The sequence below is a fragment of the Pongo abelii genome, chromosome 1, assembly GCF_028885655.2.
Source record: "Pongo abelii isolate AG06213 chromosome 1, NHGRI_mPonAbe1-v2.0_pri, whole genome shotgun sequence".
Classification (NCBI taxonomy): domain Eukaryota; kingdom Metazoa; phylum Chordata; class Mammalia; order Primates; family Hominidae; genus Pongo; species Pongo abelii.
The window spans coordinates 89,389,365-89,405,511 of NC_071985.2; the positions used below are offsets into that span (position 1 = coordinate 89,389,365).

General features: G+C 46.7%; 1 protein-coding gene across 1 annotated transcript; it reads left to right on the forward strand.

Annotated features, from left to right (window-relative positions):
* Nucleotides 1–4,022: 4,022 nt before the first annotated feature.
* ITLN2 (intelectin 2) lies at nt 4,023–13,711 on the forward strand. The gene is given in 9 exon segments (XM_009242002.4): nt 4,023–4,117; nt 4,394–4,457; nt 6,117–6,230; nt 7,570–7,816; nt 7,849; nt 8,149–8,307; nt 8,695–8,815; nt 10,827–10,930; nt 13,559–13,711. Coding segments are annotated over 9 exon segments (978 nt in total). The 5' UTR covers nt 4,023–4,102.
* Nucleotides 13,712–16,147: the final 2,436 nt, after the last annotated feature.

Sequence of the window (16,147 nt, forward strand, 5' to 3'; positions counted from 1 at the left end):
TAATCCCAGCTACTTGGGAGGCTGAGGCAGGAGAATCGCTTGAACCTGGGAAGCAGAGGTTGCAGTGAGCTGAGATCGTTACATTGCACTCTAGTCCGGGCAACCAGAGCGAAACTCCATCTCAAAAAGAAAAAAAAAATTATGATGGAAAACAATCCATAAACAATGTTGGGAAAAAAAATTTGCAAGATGAAGAAAGATCAATTTAGATGTTCAGCTCAGATTTACATGAAAATTAACGCCAGAGGTATTAAAAATGAAATTTAAAATATCCAGAATTGGCCGGGCGTGGTGGCTCATGCCTGTAATCCCAGTGCTTTGGGAGGCTGAGGCAGGCGGATCATGAGGTCAGGAGTTCAAGACCAGCCTGGCCAACATAGTGAAACCCCGTCTCTATTAAAAATACAAAAATTAGCTGGGGATGGTGGTGCATGCCTGTAGTCCTAGCTACTCAGGAGGCTGAGGCAGGAGAATCGTTTGAACTCTGGAGGCGGAGGTTGCAGTGAGCCAAGATCATGCCACTGCACTCCAGCTTGGGCAACAGAGTGAGACTTTGTCTTAAAAAAAAAAAAAAAAAATCCAGAATTTACAAAGAAAGGTACTAAGTGGATAATAAACGTTTATGAATATGTAATGGAAGCCTCAGGTCCCCTTTCTTCCAGCTACGTTTTCATTGCCATTCCCAGTAGTTCTGGTACTGAGGGAAAAATCTACTGTAGAAAATTACCCAATTCAACTGAAGAGTGCCAAGGAGACCTATTTTTCTCCTGTGTGTTTCTGCATTTCAGCCAGTTCCTGGGCTCTCATCTATTCTTTATCATCCATCTGTTTGGGGCTGCCATTGTTTTTCTCTGGTTTCCTTTGTCCTGTTGTTCCTTCCCAAACAGGACACCACATATCTTCCTTTTTTCCTCCAAAGCATTGGTAAACACCAAGCTGTTGCATGCATTCTAACTTTTATTGAATATTTGATGGTGGAAACATGGCTTAGAGTAATTACAACAAAGGGGAGAAAATTGTAAAATTTTGCATTGGCATTTTCATTCCTAGAAATTTTTTTGGATTGGAGGAAGCGTTCATGTGTGTTTTTTAGTACCACCTGCAGTCAATTTCTTTCATTCAACTAATGCATATTGAAGGCCCACTGCGTGTCCAGGCATTGTGCATAGGCCTGGACATCTGGTGGACAACCACAGACATAGATTCTGTCTTTATAAAGAAGGAGACAGGTATTAAGCAAATACCTATATAAGTACTCAAATAAGAAAATTCAAAAGTTTCATGAGAAGGAGCTTACAAAATCTTTCCAATAATACTATCTTAGCATTCAGAGACAACGGTCCATCAGAGTAGTATGACATCTTCCAGGTTTGTCCTCTATCCTTGTCTCCTTAGATTCCTGTCTGAGTCCAAGAGAGAGAGAGACAGCAAGAGACACTGAAAGAGCAGTGTCACTGAGGTCACTGAGACACTTGGAGACATGTCCCGGTCTGGTGCCCATCATGGGAGCAGTGAGGCGTTTCCCTTCTCCAGCACCCTAAGAGGTGGATGACTTCTGTGCCTTGAATAGCAAGAGACGTGCTGGAAGCCTGGGAGTGAGAGGAAGCAGCGCGTTAAACACCAGCAACTTGTCCCGACACCAGGTCCAGCATCAGAGGCAGCAGGGATGCCAAATCATACGGTTGGCATTCAGCTGTGGTGTGTGCCTACTGTGGTTTCAGTAGGCAGTGCTGAAAGGAGTCAGGGTGGTCTGGGAGTATGTGTGGAATGGAGAAATGTTTGTTAGCACACACAAGATGCCCCTTGGGATTATGGACTTGAAAGGGGACCAGAAGTCTCCTTACAATGGGAGGGCATGAAAGCCAGAGAAATTCCTGTCTCATTAATGCTAACTCACCATGACCCCTGGGCTGATGTACTCTAGGGAAGTATCAGTTACGTTAAAAAGAGTTAACAGGCTGGCTCGGTGGTTCATGCCCGTAATCCCAGCACTTGGGCAGGCTGAGGCAGGAGGATCGTTTGAGGTCAGGAGTTCAGGAGTAGCCTGGGCAACATGGGGAGACCCTGTTTCTACAGAAAAGAAAAGAGTTGTTTTTGTTTTTGTTTTTTTTTTGAGGTGGAGTTTCACTCTTTTTTTTTTTTTTTTTTTTTTGGAGTTTCACTGTTGTTGCCCAGGCTGGAGTGCAATGGTGCAATCTTGGCTCACTGCAACCTCTGCCTCCTGGATTCAGGTGATTCTCCTGCCTCAGCCTCCTGAGTAGCTGGGATTACATGCATGCACCACTGGGCCCGGCTAATTTTGTATTTTTGGTAGAGATGAGGTTTCTCCATGTTGATCAGGCTGGTCTCGATCTTTTGACCTCAGATGATCCACCCGCCTCGGCCTCCCAAAGTGCTGGGATTACAGGTGTGAGTCACTGTGCCTAGCCCAAAAAAAGAGTTTTTAACAATATGATGTTGATAATTGTACTGTGGTTATACATGACATATTCCTATTATTAGAAAACACACAGTTGGCCAGGCATGGTGGCTCACACCTGTAATCCCAACACTTGGGAGGCCGAGGCAGGTGGATCACGAGGTCACGAGTTAAAGACCAGCCTGGCCAAGATGGCAAAACCCCATATCTACTAAAAATACAAAAATTAACTGGGCGTGGTGGTGGGTGCCTGTAATCCCAGTTACTTGGGAGGCTGAGACAGGAGAATCGCTTGAACCTGGGAGGCGGAGGTTGCAGTGAGCTGAGACCACGCCATTGCACTCCAACCTGAGTGACACAGCAAGGCTCTGTCTCAAAAAACAAAACAAAATAAAAAAAAACCCATACACATTTATTTAAAGGTAAAAGCCCATGATGTATGTAACTTATCCTCAAATGGTTCAGAAAAAAATTTTGTGTGTGGGTGGGTGTATTTTATATACATATATCTATATATATCTATATATATAGAGAGAGAGAGCATGAATGATAAAGCAAATGGGGTGAAATATTAACAATAGTTGAATCTAGGTAAAGGGCATATGTGTGGTTTTATACTATTGTTATTTTTGCAACATTTAATAAATTTTAAATTGTTTCTAAACAGTTAATAAAACAATAAAATTACAGCAGGATACATGCAATAATTAGTGTTTAGACAATGTATAGTGGGACAAAGGAAGGATCCATCAGCTTTGTCTGGGGATAGGGGTGTCAGGGAAGGCTTCATAGAGAAATTAGAGGAAAGATTGGAAGGATGATGTCTTCTTTTCCTCATTTATTTATTTATTTAAATTATTATTATTATTATTGTTATTATTATTATTATTATTATTTTGAGGTGAAGTCTTGCTCTGTTGCCCAGGCTGGAGTGCAGTGGTGTGATCTCGGCTCACTGCAACCTCCACCTCCTGGATTCAAGTAGTCCTCCTGTCTCAGCCTCCAGAGTAGCTGGGATTACGGGTGCACGCCACTGCACCCAGCTAAATTTTTGTATTTTTAGTAGAGACAGGGTTGCACCACGTTGGCTGGTCTTGAACTCGTGACCTCAGGTAATCCGCCCACCTCGGCCTCCCAAAGTGCTATGATTATAGGTGTGAGCCACTGCACCTGGCCAATTATTATTCTTAATTAATTAATTTATTTTTCATGAGGTGTCACCTCAGTCTAAAAGGATGATTTCTTGACAGAGCTGTGTCTAGGGCGCCAGGGCATCTGGGGGAGGTGGGAGAGGGAGAACGCAGGGGAGGATTGTGACCTATCCACGAATCTGATTAGATATTGCTACATTGTATGGCCTGCCCTGGCAAAGCAGGACGCCCCTCCTCAGATGGCGACAGTCACCTGTGTGGCCAGGAACACAGCTCCCTGCTCCTCCAGCCAGTCGCACGTCCTTTCTCATTTCCATAGTCCCAGGCTCAGGTACCCTCAGAGGGAAGGGCATCAGAGGGAGGGGCTAGCAGCCTAGGCTGGTCAGGGATGGGTTGGGCAGGGCTCAGGTGGTTTGGCTCTCCACAGCTCTCCACATAAAGGGACCAGCACTTCACCATTCATCAGGATCCTCTGCAGGGGAGCTCTGAGTGTCCACCGGAAGGGAACTATCAGCTCCTGGCACCTGTAAGGATGCTGTCCATGCTGGTGAGAAAAGTGTTTTTGATCCACGTGTGTGGGAGCAATGATGCCAGCTCAGGTCTCAGTTTTAGAGATTTAGAGTTTCAGGGAAATGAGCCCATGGCCCCTTGGGTATTTGTAGTGTTGGACAGCCGTGGGGGATATTCCAGGAGGTTCTAGAATGCTCATAAGACCATCACTTTCCATTTGAGGATTCCTGACTCAGAAAGGTCAGGAAGTAAGAATGAGAGGCTGACAAAGGAAGGGCCAGCCAGTGACCTTGTGCATCTTGTTTTTTCTTAGAGGACAATGACCAGACTCTGCTTCCTATTATTCTTCTCTGTGGCCACCAGTGGGTGCAGTGCAGGTAAATCGCTTCAGAGAGTAGGAGCTGCGGTTTCCTGGGCTCCCCTCTGCTGTGCAAGGCCTGGAGGGAGTACAGCTGGGCAGGGCTCTGAAGTCAAGGGCCAAAGGGGAAGTCCTGGAGAGGCACGGAACCCTGGCTAGGCAGCCAACTTGAGGTGTGGGCTGGGTGCTGATATCTGGCCTCTCCTGGGGTCTGGTCTGAAGCAGTCAGGATGTTAGCTCAGGTATTTCCCGGGGCTTGATTCTCTGCTTCTGTGGCTGTGAGGGGTTCATGGAGTGAGAGAGTAAGAACTGTGTCCCTGCTCAGCTGCTCTTGTGGCCTTGGCCTTGGGATCTCCAGAGGGAGCTGGGTGATCAGTGCTGTGTCCAGGGTACACCCTCCTCTAGTCGCAGAGGAGGATATTGTGAGAATAGAATCCTCACAATTCTATTCTTCCAGTAGGCACAATAGTGATATTTTTTCATTGATACTGGGTTTATTGTTTATTTCAATCCATCAGTTAAAAAAAGCACATTTACATATGTCATCTCATTTGATCTCCATGAGTATAAAGAAGTTATTAATGACATCTTAAAGATGAAGAAAAAGGATCAGAGATGTTAACTGTCTGCTCAAGGAGGCACTGCCATCAGGGGTTGTCTGGGTTTTACCTTGAATCCTGTAATTTTTTTTTTTTTGAGACGGAGTCTTGCTCTGTCGCCCAGGTTGGAGTGCAGTGGCACGATGTCGGCTCACTGCAACCTCCGTCTCCTGGGTTCAAGAGATTCTCCTGCCTCAGCCTCCCCAGTAGCTGGGATTACAGGTGTGCAGCACCACAACCAGCTACTTTTTGTATTTTTAGTAGAGATGGGGTTTCACCATATTGGCCAGGCTGTTCTTGAACTCCTGATCTTGTGATCCACCCTCCTTGGCCTCCCAAAGTGCTGGGATTACGGGCATGAGCTACCGCGCCTGGCCTGAGTCCTGCAATTTTACACTTTTTCCCACTCTGCCAGGCTTTTGGAATAATTTCTAGGCTTTTAGACTAATATACACGGCCCTTCATCCACTGGCCTCTGTTAATATTTCAGCTTTGGTTTCCAGACCTCTTTGTATTACAACATATGTTCCAGCCGCAGTAAGTGACTGACCTGTAGTTTTTGGCAGGCAGGGCTGGGCTGGGCTGGGCTCTGTTATTGCTTCAGGCCATCTCGTGTTCTTTCTTCTCTTCCTGGGGTGTACTCTCCCCTTTCCTTCCTGTCCTGTGGCCAGCTCCCATTCTCCCAGCAAAATCAGCCTGCTCTGAGTTACAGCTGGTCCCTTCCCCAGCAAGTTCCCAGGCCTCACCCCCGTTGGTGGGTTTGCCCTCCCATCTCAGTTGGGTCCCTTTCCATGTGCTCCTTCCCTGTAGAATGTAGTCTCTTGAAGAAATGTGTCAAATTGTCTTTGTCCGGTGTCTAGGTAGTTCACACAGTAGGTATTTAATTAAAGTTAGTAGAGTGGAAGATTCCAGGTGTTTAACCTATACCAGCTGTTGGATCAGACCGTCTTAGCATAGGGAATCCCTGACCTCCTGGGACTTCAGAGCACAGTGATGAGTTGATACAGGGGCAGAGGTTGGCTAGGAAAGATGGCCTCAGTGGTCAGACTTTTAATGAGACTCATTCTCACATTTTCTAGCAGCAGCCTCTTCTCTTGAGATGCTCTCGAGGGAATTCGAAACCTGTGGGTTCTCCTTTTCTTCCCTGCCTAGAAGCTGCAAAGAAATCAAGGAACGCTGCCATAGTGTAGGTGGTGAGTAATGAACCAACTCAGCATTCTCTCTTTGAAGCCACTTTTTAGCTCAACAGAGCCCAGTCATGGAAATCAGGAGGGACATATCCATGTGACGCCTGTTCTGCCCCCAGCTCCTACTCAAGGAGGTTTCTAGTGGGAATTTTGAGGCTTTTGTGTCCCATTCCAGTCACAAAATCTTCTGAACACAGAGAGAATGCAGTGTTCCTCGTGACACTTATGGTGGCACTTGTGGTGGCAAGAACTGTGATGAGTCTAAGATTTGCCCCTACTTGCCCCAGGTTTATAGATGCTGGCAGAAAACCTGAAACTCCTGAGCCAGAGACAAAGAGCTTTATTAATCACAGAAATAGCAGTAGCCAGAGCATCAGCATTTTCTTGTACTGGGCCAGGTGACATCTGCCCAAGTAGTGGGTTTGTCAAGCTGGCTGACAAATGTGGCTGGCAAGGAAACAACAAGCCCTTTTTGGAGCCAGAGAGTTTATTACTCACATAGATAGCAAGTTCAAGATCGGCAAAAGTGTCAGCTTTTCCCATCCGTTGTCCCACAAGACAGCACAGAAAAGAGGGCGAGTGACAACACAACATGGGCGGTGGCTGAGGAGCCAGTCCATGCTGCCATAGCTGTTTCATAGCCTGTGTACCCTACGGGGTGGGGGCGAGTGAGGCAAAAAGCCTCATACCTCTTCAGAACCTGGGAGATGATGACACAGTCATGACAGCTGTCTCATGACAGCCTCCACGAAAGATAGGGAGGGGGGCTGAGAAGTGACCTTGTTGCAGCTCCTCACAAGGTTCCCATCTTTCCATGTTTCGGGAAGACCACAGGCTTTCTGCCAAGACTTAGGTCAGCTGTCCCTATGTGGCCTATGCGCAAATGTGCAAGGTCACCAGGATGCCACCGTGGAGCCAGTCTCCTGCAAGCTTGTGAACAGGAGGGGAACTCTGAGCTTAGGGAAGCTGAATCTTATGAAATGGGCACAACCTTTGCCCTGAGCTGCACAGAGGCCCCATCCTGCTGTAGAATCAGATGTGGCATGTGCTGATTTCTGGCCTCTCCTGGCCACAGGGTGGCACTGTCGAGAGGGAGATACCATCTCTGTCTCTTCTAAGGCTATTTGCTCTACAAACTCTTTGTAAAGATAGTGTGAAGCCAAGGCAGTCAGTGCCTCTGCTCATAGGTGAGCAGAACACAAGATGTGTGGAGCATCATCTTCCAGCAAGTATGTGTTGGAGTCTTCTGAGTGTACTTTTGACTTCCTAGGGCTTTTCTATTCACGGGGCTGAGATGAACTCTGAGCTCTCAGACAGGGAGGCTCTGGGCTGGTTCTCTCTACAGATGGCCTGTATTTTCTCCGCACCAAGAATCGTGTTGTCTACCAGACCTTCTGTGACATGACCTCTGGGGGTGGCGGCTGGACCCTGGTGGCCAGCGTGCACGAGAATGACATGCGTGGGAAGTGCACGGTGGGCGATCGCTGGTCCAGTCAGCAGGGCAGCAAAGCAGACTACCCAGAGGGGGTCGGCAACTGGGCCGACTACAACACCTTTGGATCTGCAGAGGCGGCCACGAGCAATGACAGCAAGTTTGGTGCCACTTCCCTCCCACTTGGGTGAGGGTGAGGTGTGGAGTGTGGCTGGCCACCAGCCTGCAGGAGGGAGGGCTGGAAGGTGGGGATGTGGGGAAGGGCTGGAGAAGAAAAGAGAAATACATGCCTTGAATCACAACTTCCTCTCAACAAGGCTGTTAGGGCCCTGGGTGGTGGTGGGATCATCAGCTGGGAGTGGGGTGTCTGAGCATGGCTGGCCATCTGCCTACTGATCCCAGAGCTCTCAGCCCAGCTGAGGCTGCACATGTGGACCTTCTGCATCCTGGTACCTCCTGGCCTGGTCAGGCTCAGTGTCTGTTGCTTTCCAGAACCCCGGCTACTATGACATCCAGGCCAAGGACCTGGGCATCTGGCATGTGCCCAACAAGTCCCCCATGCAGCATTGGAGAAACAGCGCCCTGCTGAGGTACCGCACCGACACTGGCTTCCTCCAGAGACTGGGACATAATCTGTTTGGCATCTACCAGGTACACAGGGCTGCTGGCTGAGAGGCACTTTCTTTGGTGAACAGAGAGCCAACTGTCTAGGGTAGGAGGCAGATCTGTCCTGTGGTTCCACATCACTACCGAGTGGTTGGCTGTTTCTCCTTCCTTTGATTCACTGTGAACTCATGTCTGGCCTCTCAGAAACTCTAAGCCAGGCAAGGAAGAGGCCTGTGGGACAGGAAAGCATAGGGAGAAAGAGACAGGGACAAGGGGTTTGGGGCTGCTGGGGAGACACAGCTATGGGGAAAAGCAGTCACTATTATTATGATTGGTTTTGGTTAATGGCAGTTAATTTGAAACCCCTCCTCCCCCCACACTGTGGCAGCGTCTCTACTGTCCTCACAAAACCTTTCTTCTGGGTCTCTGAAGAAATACCCAGTGAAATACAGATCAGGGAAATGTTGGAATGACAATGGCCCAGACATACCTGTGGTCTATGACTTTGGTGATGCTAAGAAGACTGCATCTTATTACTCACCGTATGGTCAACGTGAGTGTTTGCTTCCTACATCCAGTCATAAATATTTTCTTGTACTCTTGGAGAATGGTGGCAAATAACAACAATTAATAATTGCTAGTATTTACTGAGCACTTAAAATGCACCAGACTCTTGTCTTGGAACTTAACATGATTTTGTGTCATTTAATTACCATGAGAAAACTATGAAGTTAGAATTGCTGTTATCCCCATTTCACAGGACATAATCCCAGGTTTCTTCATTACCACCTTGTATAGTCTCTTATAATTGTGGAGAAAAGAAAGAGAGATCAGACTGTTACTGTGTCTATGTAGAAAGAAGTAGACATAAGAGACTCCATTTTGGTCTGTACTAAGAAAAATTCTTCTGCCTTGAAATGCTGTTAATCTGTAACCCTACCCCCAACCCTGTGCTCGCAGAGACATGTGCTGTGTTGACTCAGGGTTTAATGGATTTAGGGCTTTGCAGGATGTGCTTTGTTAAACAAGTGCTTGAAGGCAGGATGCTTGTTAAAGGTCATCACCACTCTCTAATCTCAAGTACCCAGGGACACAATACACTGTGGAAGGCCGCAGGGACCTCTGTCTAGGAAAGCCAGGTATTGTCCAAGGTTTCTCCCCATGTGATAGCCTGAGATATGGCCTCGTGGGAAGGGAAAGACCTGACTGTCCCCCAGCCCGACACCCGTAAATGGTCTGTGCTGAGGAGGATTAGTAAAAGAGGAAGGCCTCTTTGCAGTTGAGATAAGAGGAAGGCATCTGTCTCCTGCTCATCCCTGGGCAATGGAATGTCTCAGTGTAAAACCCGATTGTATGTTCTATTTACTGAGATAGGAGAAAACCACCTTAGGGCTGGAAGTGAGACATGCTGGTGGCAATACTGCTCTTTAATGCACCGAGATGTTTATGTATATGCACATCGAAAGCACAGCACCTTTTCTTAACCTTGTTTATGACATTTGTTCAGGTGTTTTCCTGCTGACCCTCTCACCACTATTACCCTATTGTCCTGCCACAGCCCCCTCTCTGAGATGGTAGAGATAATGATCAATAAATACTGAGAGAACTCAGAGACTGGTGCTGGCACGGGTCCTCCTTATGCTGAGCACCAGTCCCCTGGGCCCACTTTTCTTTCTCTATACTTTGTCCCTCTGTCTCTTTCTTTTCTCAGTCTCTCGTCCCACCCAATGAGGAATACCCACAGGTGTGGAGGGGCAGGCCACCACTTCAATAATAGTTAAGAAAAGGTGCATACAAAACATTAGCCAGGCATGATGGCGCATGCCTGTAATCCCAGCTCCTCGGGAGGCTGAGGCAGGAGAATCGCTTGAATCCGGGAGGCGGAGGTTGCGGTGAGCTGAGATCACACCACTGCACTCCAGCCTGGGCAACAAGAGCGAAACCCTGTCAAAAAAAAAAAAAAAAAAAAGTGCACACTGAGGTTCACATGAAAGAACTACTAGCAGAGTGGTGAGAGAGATTTACTTTTGTTATGAAGGATAACTTTAATTATCTTACAAAAGACAGTTTTCAGTATAATAAGACCACAGAAGTTAAGTTGTGGATAAAAAAATCAAAGACATCACTGTTTGCCTTTGATATTTTGATGAAAGCAGGTGATGGTCAGGGAAACTAACCCATGGTAATTGGATGAGAAGTGTGTAAACAGCAACAGGCAGCCACATCTGATCATTGCTTATTCCTGCTGGGCCTTCTCAGATCTTTTTGGTAATCTTTCTGTAGAGTCTAGTTTCTTCTATAAGCTGTAGGCAGACAAGGGTCCTTTTGTGAGCCCCAGCCTTTGTCCTCTTGCCCCAGATGAAAAGAGGTTTCCTTGGGGACAAGTTTAGGACTGATGTGCACCAGCCACTGGCCATAAAGGTGCTGGGCTGCACCCCTACAGCCTGGGGTGTTTGGCTGCAGCCTCAGCTTTTGGCTTAGGGAATCCCTGGATTGGCCAATGGGATGCTGCTTCTAGTTCCTCCTTTGAATACTTGGCTCTTTCTTCACCTCTTCTTTTTCAGGGGAATTTGTTGCAGGATTCATTCAGTTCCAGGTGTTTAATAAGGAGAGAGCAGCCAACGCCCTTTGTGCTGGGATAAAAGTTACTGGCTGTAACACTGAGCATGTGAGTTTTTGGGGAGATCAATGGCTCACGTGTGGGGAAAAGAAAGAGAGATCAGACTGTTACTGTGTCTATGTAGAAAAGGAAGACATAAGAAACTTCATTTTAATCTGTACTAAGAAAAATTGTTTCTGCTTTGAGATGCTGTTAACCTGTAACTTTGGCCCCAACCCTGTGCTCACAGAAACATGTGCTGTAATGAATCAAAGAACATGGATTTAGGGCTGTGCAGGATGTGCCTTGTTAATATGTTTGCAGGCAGTATGCTTGGTAAAAGTCATCGCCATTCTCCATTCTCGATAAACCAGGGACACAATGCACTGTGGAAAGCTGCAGGGACCTCTGCCCAAGAAAGCCTGGGTATTGTCCAAGGTTTTCCCCCACTGAGACAGCTTGAGATATGGCCTCATGGGAAAGGAAAGACCTTACCATCCCCCAGCCTGACACCCATAAAAGGTCTGTGCTGAGGAGGAGTAGTGAAAGAGGGAGGCCTCTTTGCAGTTGAGATAAGAGGAAGGCTTCTGTCTCCTGCTCATCCCTGGGAATGGAATGTCTCGGTGTAAAGCTGACCACTCCCATTCATTCTATTCTGAGATAGGAGAAAACCGCCCTGTGGCTGGAGGCAAGATATGCTGGCAGCAATACTGCTCTGTTACTCTTTGCTACACTGGGATGTTTGGGTAAAGAGAAACATAAGTCTAGCCTATGTGCACATCCAGGCACAGTACCTTTCCTTGAACTTATTCATGATACAGATTCCTTTGCTCACATGTTTCCCTGCTGACCTTCTCCCCACCTGTTGCCCTGCTACACTCCACTCGCTAAGATAGTAAAAATAATGATCAATAAATACTGAGCGAACTCAGAGGCTGGCGCTGGTGCAGGTCCTCCGTATAATGAGCGCCGGTCTCCTGGTCCCACTGTTCTTTCTCTATACTTTGTCTCTGTGTCTTATTTCTTTTCTTAGTCTCTCATCCCACCTGACGAGAAATACCCACAGGTGTGGAGGGGCTGGCCCCCTTCACCATGTGTGTGCATGGGTATGCACGTGTGTGCACCTGTGTGGGGTGTATCAATGTGTGTCTCTTGTTACTCGCTTACTCTCATTCTGTTTAATCTCATTACTCTCCTGATGATGTCTTATGAATATAATTTATTTTTTATTTCTTTTTTTTTCTTTGAAGAGTCCTTTTCTTTCTTTTTTTTTTTTGCTTTGAGACAGAGTCTCACTCTGTCACCCAGGCTGGAGTGCAGTGGCGCCATCTCAGCTCACTGCAAGCTCCACCTCCCAGGTTCACGCCATTCGCCTGCCTCAGCCTCCCGAGTAACTGGGACTACAGGGGCCCACCACCATGCCCCACTAGTTTTTTTTGTATTTTTAGTAGGACGGGGTTTCACTGTGTTAGCCAGGATGGTCTCGATCTCCTGACCTCATGATCCGCCCATCTCGGCCTCCCAAAGTGCTGGGATTACAGGCGTGAGCCACCACGCCCAGCCTGAAGAGTCCATATTTTTAATAAAAATTAAGTGGTACAAAGTTTGGAGTAGTAGATGCCAGAAGTTGAGTATAATTTATTTGTCTTTTAAATCTTATTTATTTATTTATTTATTTTTTGAGATGGAGTTTCACTCTTGTTGCCCGGGCTAGAGTGCAATGGCGGGATCTCTGCTCACTGCAACCTCTGCCTCCCGGGTTCAAGTGTTTCTCCTGCCTCAGTCTCCTGAGTAGCTGGGATTATAGGAATGCACTGCCACACCTGGCTAATTTTTTTGTATTTTTAGTAGAGATGGATTTCTCCATGTTGGTCAGTCTGATCTCAAACTCCTGACCTCAGGCGATCTGCCCGCCTTGGCATCCCAAAGTGCTGGGATTACAGGCATGAGTCACCATGCCCGGCTGATTATAATTTATTTTAATGGAATTCAGTTTATCAAAATTTTCATTTATGGTTAGTACTTTTTATGTTTTCTTTAAGATGTACCTCCTTACATTAAGGTCATGAAAATATTCTCCAATATTAATCTTAACTTTTAGAAGCTTTATATTTTTATTGTTTTTCTAGTCTTGTGGGAGACAGCACCACAGCTGTAGTGGTGGGAGATTGTATTTGAGGGACATCCTGTGCCTAGGAGTTGGAGGAAGAGAGCGTCAGAGCCATCAAGAACAAGGGCATTCACTTAGGGCCCCCTTCCCTCCCCAACTGACAGTCTGAACTCACAGTTCCATCTTTTCTTCCCTGCCTCAGCTTTCAGCTTTTTCATTTTCCAGCTGAGGCGGCTATTCTCTCATGGAGGGACTCGCAGATTAGAATTCGGAGGATGCTGACCACGTGGGCACTGGGGGTGGACTAGAGTATGTGTCTTTATGCCCTTTTCCTTGACAACCTTCTCTACTGGCTCTGTGCTCCTTAGACTGTCCATTAGTGCATGTTTGTGTATGTTCCTGCATGCATTACTACTTTAAAATACATGCATAGGGCCAGGTGCGGTAGCTCACGCTTGTAATCCTAGCACTTTGGGAGGCCGAGGCAGGCGGATCACTTGAGGTCTGGAGTTCGAGACCAGCCTTGCGCTCACTGGTGTCAGCAGCAAATCAAATCCCTCACAGTGTCTCTTCTTTCTGTTTCCCAGCACTGCATCGGTGGAGGAGGGTTCTTCCCATAGGGCAAGCCCCGTCAGTGTGGGGACTTCTCCGCCTTTGACTGGGATGGATATGGAGCTCACATTAAGAGCAGCTGTAGTCAGGAGACAATGGAGGTGGCTGAACTCTTGTTCTATAGATGAGACAGAGCTCTGAGGTGTCAGGGAGAGAACCCATCTTCCAACCCCGGCTATTTGGAGAGGGAAAAACTGGAATTCTAACAAGGAGGAGAGGAGACTAAATTACATCAATCTGCAACTCTATGTTTCTTTGAATTCTTTTTATAAATTGGCTGATGTGTTGAGGGATATTTTAAAAGAATACCTATGGTTCTGGTGAATTCCACCTCAGATATTCTGGGCTTGCACAGTGGCTAGGAAGAACCCATTGAATAAAAATAAATGTTCACTTCAGCAACACATATACTAAAATTGGAACAATACAGAGAAGATTAGCAAAAAGGTATAAAAAAATTAAAAAATAAAAAGACATTCTGGGCCAGGGATGGTGGCTCATGCCTGTAATCCCAGCACTTTGGGAGGCCGAGGCAGGTGGATTGCCTGAGGTCAGGAGTTCGAGACCAGCTTGGGCAACATGGCAAAATTTCATCTTTACAAGAAGTACAAAAATTAGCTAGGCAGTAATGTGTGCCTACAGTCCCAGCTCCTCAGGAGGCTGAGGTGGAAGGTTGGCTTGAGCCAGGGAGGCAGAGGTTGCAGTAAGCCAAGATCTCGCCATTGCACTCCAGCCTGGGTGACAGAGCAAAACTCTATCCAAAAAAAAAAAAAAAAAAAAGAAAAGAAAAGAAAAGAAAAATAAAAAGACAAAGACATTCTGGGTTTGGAATTTCAAGTCTCATCTGTCCCAGAACACAAGTATGTTCCTGTTTTTAGGAGATCCCTGAACTGGATTTAAGGACAAAAGAAAATATTTCATGTCAATTCTTCCTAATGCACCTTTATTAGCTAATTAAATAAAGCCTTCAATATAAACATGTTAAAGAAGAGAAACAGGAGACAGAAAGCACAATCACCCATTTCTTTTATTCTTCCAGCTTTAGCAGACAGGGTAGTCTCCCCAGAGGTGCATGTGCCTGGCCACATCTGGAATCCCAACTCCAGTTGCTTACTAAAAAGGAGAGATGGCCAGGTGTGGTGGCTCACACTTGTAATCCCAGCACTTTGGGAGGCCGAGGCAGGCGAATCATGAGGTCAGGAGTTTGAGACCAGACTAGCCAATATGGTGAAACTCCATCTCTACTACAAATACAAAAATTAGCCAGGTGTGGTGGTGGTGGTGTGCACCTGTAGTCCCAGCTACTCAGGAGGCTGAGGCAGGAGAATCGCTTGAACCCAGGAGGTGGAGGCTGCAGTGAGCCAAGATCGCACCACTGCACTCCAGCCTGGGTGACAGAGTGAGACTGTCTCAAAAAAAAAAAAAAAAAGGAGAGCCAAGCATTCCAATCAGGTCTCAAACAGGATGCTGACTACAGCAGTCCTGGCTGGTGAAGAGGGCTCGGAGGTCTTATAGTGTTTTGCTCCAGGCTGGGCATGGTGGTTCATGCCTGTAATCCCAGCACTTTGGGAGGTCGAGGTGGGTGGATCACGAGGTCAAGAGATCGAGAACATCCTGGCCAACATGGTGAAACCCGGTCTGTACTAAAAATACAAAAATTAGCTGGGTGTGGTGGTGGGTGCCTGTCATCCCAGCTACTCAGGAGGCTGAGGCAGGAGAATCACTTGAACCTGGGAGGTGGAGGTTGCTGTGAACTGAGATTGTGCCACTGCACTCCAGCCTGGGCAAGAGTGAGACTGCGTCTCAAAAAAACAAAACAAAACAACACAAAACAAACAAACAAAAAGTGTTTTGCTCCAAATGCAAATCTAATCATAACATTTCCCAAACCCATTACCACACTTTTTCTCCATTGCTCCCTGTGGACTAGAGCATTGGTTCTCAAATGGGATGGGAGGTAGGAGATGTAGGGGTGATTTTACCTCTCAGATAGGGTTTTCTGCCTCTCAGATAGGGTTGCCAGATTTAGCAAATAAAGATATGGAAAGCCAACTTAAATTTGCCTTTCAGATAAACAATCGATAATATTTTTAGTATGTTTGTCCCATGCAATATTTTACCTGGCAACCCTACATCTAGGGAACATTTGGCAATGTCTGGAGACACCGTAACCAGTGGTGGCAGAAGGCCTGGCAGGAGCGCTACTGACATCTAGTGAATAGAGGCTGGAGATGCTGTGAAACACCTTACACTGCACAGGACATCCCTGCTCCACGACAAAGAATGGTCTGATCTCAAATGCCAGCTGTGCTGCCATTGAGAAACAGAGGCTTTTGTTTAAATTCCATAGAATAGAAGTCATGAAGCCCTGACAGCTGAAGGCAATAAATAACTTTTTTTTTTTTTTTTGAGATAGAGTCATGCTCTGTCGCTCAGGCTGGAGTGCAGTGGCAAGATCTTGGCTCACTGCAACCTCCACCTCCCAGGTTCATGCCATTCCCCTGCCTCAGCCTCCCAAGTAGCTGGGACTACAGGCACCCATGACCATGCCCGGCTAATTTTTT